The following is a 2,807-nucleotide window of genomic DNA, read 5'->3' as shown; positions in this document are numbered from 1 at the left end:
GGGTAAGTACAGGTAACTTAGGTGCTAGGGAGTAGAGATAGGAATTGCAGCCCACAGCAGGAGGCCAAACTCAGACCTGTGGCAGCAAAAGTTGCCAGTCTGCAATAAAGGACTGATATCTGTGAAATGCAGAATAATTTATCAGCACTATTAGGAGTGAATTTTTAAATAGGTTGTATATGTAAGATGTCAATAGAATAATCTTAAGATGCTTGGCAGTTTTTATTTTGAGATTTAGGTGGTGAAAATATAATCGAACATATTAAAGTTTCTATTTCTCTACGTTTGAAGTAAGATGTTTTTGTTCATATTTCTCTGAAATTTTCTCTCTTTCCAAACCTGGTCAACAGCACTTTTCAGGGAAGCAAATGATATATTACACAATACTTTGTACAGCTTATTTAGTCAAATAGGCCCTGATTAGCATAGAATTGGTAGAACATACACTGCAGGAGCTAATAGTTTGAATGTCTTTTTTCCTCTTTTTCTAGGTATTTCAAGGAAACACTGAATATTATCATGAAGTTCGTAATAACTTCATCTTGCCCATTATTGCACGCTTTATTAGAATTAACCCCTTAAAGTGGCACCAGAAAATTGCAATGAAAGTGGAACTGCTAGGATGTCAATTTACTATAGGTAAGTCAAATAAAATGCCTCAGCTGTAAAAGATGATGTCTGTGTAACGCTGATGGGGGGGGCGGGGGGGGCGGGGCTGAAGGCATGTGAACACTCAACTCTTTTCAGAAAGAAAATCTCTAAATGTTTCTTTCCAGAAACAGTCATTTTGAGGAGGGGCAAAAAATCTTTTTAGATCTGAAACGTCTATTGGACAAATTATTTTAGCTGCAGAGTGGCCTGAGACTTTTCCACCTAGGAAAAAAATACGTTTTAGCTACCCTGTGATAAAGATAAACACAATTGTTACTTGCAACACTAGTAATTTGCTTGTTTAATCATAGGCACATGGTTTTTTTTCTGATTGAACAAGAGGCATATAGCAAACTAGCTATGCTTTCTCTTCATGCCAAGAGAGCTTGTTAAACTTACACTAATGCTATGACTGGGTACACTTTTTCTTCTTAATTTTTATTACAAAGGTCGGTCCCCAAAACTTACAATGGCACCACCGCCACCGCCACCACAGACCAGCAATGACTTTTCTCTGCAGACTGATAAAACAACCTTCATTCCTGAAATCAAAAACACCACTGTGACTCCAAGTGTAACCAAAGGTACCAGCATTCAAACAGCTGCAGTAGCAGTGTTTTAGAACTCTGATAGCATATGACTTAGTTAACATAGTTTATTTAAAAGGCATTAATTTGCATGTACTTTCTCCATTTTTGGTACTGTGAATATTTGTTCTCCAATTTAAACACTAAAATTCTACAAACTCATTTCTTTCTTTTAAATATTTATTACTGCATTTGAGATGCATATAATCCATGCTCATGTATACTTACCTTTAGCAATTAAATAAGTGCATGCAAATTCAGTTTCTTCTGCAGTTATAAATTTCAAGACATAGAATCCTGAAATTAGATGCACCCTTTTAATTATGTGCTACTGGTTCTTGTTATAAGAAATCTCAAATTTGAACTCCCAATCAGGGTTCATCAAAAAGTAATCAATCTCTTACTGAGTTTTGACCATTTGTACATGTGTCAAACTGATCTTTTGAAACTTTTTAACATTAATTTCTTCCATGAAGCAGTCATGCCGGCTTGAAGCTTGGCGAGAAAATGTAACCTGGGCTAACAACTTTGATTTAATAAAAAAAAAAATAGTATCAAAGTCAGCAGTAGTATAAGTTCAAACATTGATAGAGGGTAGACATATGCCAAATAATCATAAACAAGTGCCTAACATAACTGATTTAAAGGTATGACTTGTATTGTGGGAAGTTCAGACCTATGCAGATACCTATTCCTATGCTGTTCAGTTTTTATTAGGTTGATATTCAGCCATATTTCATTCTGGGTTTTTTGCTTGTTTGTTTGTTTTTTCAAGTTTCTGACTCATATTTGGCAACTTGGGAAAAATTCCTACTTGTGCATGCATGCATATGTGCGTGAAAGAATATATGAAAGAATTTCTGAGTGCTAGATTAGTCACTATTGGCATCTTTCCATGTGCTCCATGGCTGGGGGTGCTTTAATTAGCATGGTTCCAAGAGCTGTTCTAATTAAAGTTCCCACAGTGTCTCATGTATTCAGCGTCTCAGGCTTCAAAATGGCGGCGGGTGTGCTTTAACTAAAGCTTGTTTGACAAGCTTTAGTTAAAGCTCTCCTGCCACCATTTTGAAGCATGAGGACACTGGATACATGAGACACGGATGCTGCTGGAGCGCACTAATTAGCACACTCCATCAGACTTGATTAATTGAGTATGCTCTGATGCACTATAATTACAGTGTATTGGAGCAGCATCCCCACATATCTACATACAACCAATTTGATATTTACTCTGTGGGAGCACCCATAGGCCAACAAAATCCCCGGGTGCCAAGTACCATACAGATAGAAAATTACACGTTCCCCAAAGAACTTGCAAAATAACACTTGATGCATAATAAATTGCTCTCTTTTACACCACTTTTGCTTAATGCATTTCAGATGTTGCATTGGCAGCAGTTCTGGTTCCAGTGTTGGTGATGATCTTCACTACTCTGATTCTGATTTTGGTGTGTGCATGGCACTGGAGGAACCGGTAAATGAATGTTTCATAGTTTCACAGAAGGTAGGGTCTGAAGGGACCGGAGCAGATCATCAAGTCTGATCCCCTGCCATTGGCAGGAAAGGATG

General features: G+C 37.4%; 1 protein-coding gene across 1 annotated transcript in view; it reads left to right on the top strand.

Moving 5' to 3' along the window:
• DCBLD2 (discoidin, CUB and LCCL domain containing 2) overlaps positions 1–2,807 on the top strand; it is a gene marked incomplete at its 5' end in the record, with an annotated part of 98,962 nt that overhangs the window by 78,694 nt on the left and 17,461 nt on the right. Inside the window, 3 exons of the mRNA XM_025213832.1 lie at positions 492–639; positions 1,101–1,235; positions 2,619–2,712. Coding sequence (XP_025069617.1) covers positions 492–639; positions 1,101–1,235; positions 2,619–2,712 — 377 coding nt within the window. The remainder of the gene's footprint in view (positions 1–491; positions 640–1,100; positions 1,236–2,618; positions 2,713–2,807) is intronic.

Source organism: Alligator sinensis, unplaced genomic scaffold (genome assembly GCF_000455745.1).
Source record: "Alligator sinensis unplaced genomic scaffold, ASM45574v1 scaffold622_1, whole genome shotgun sequence".
NCBI lineage: Eukaryota > Metazoa > Chordata > Crocodylia > Alligatoridae > Alligator > Alligator sinensis.
The sequence above is the reverse complement of the archived record's forward strand: the minus strand, read 5'-3'. Positions and strand labels throughout refer to the sequence as shown.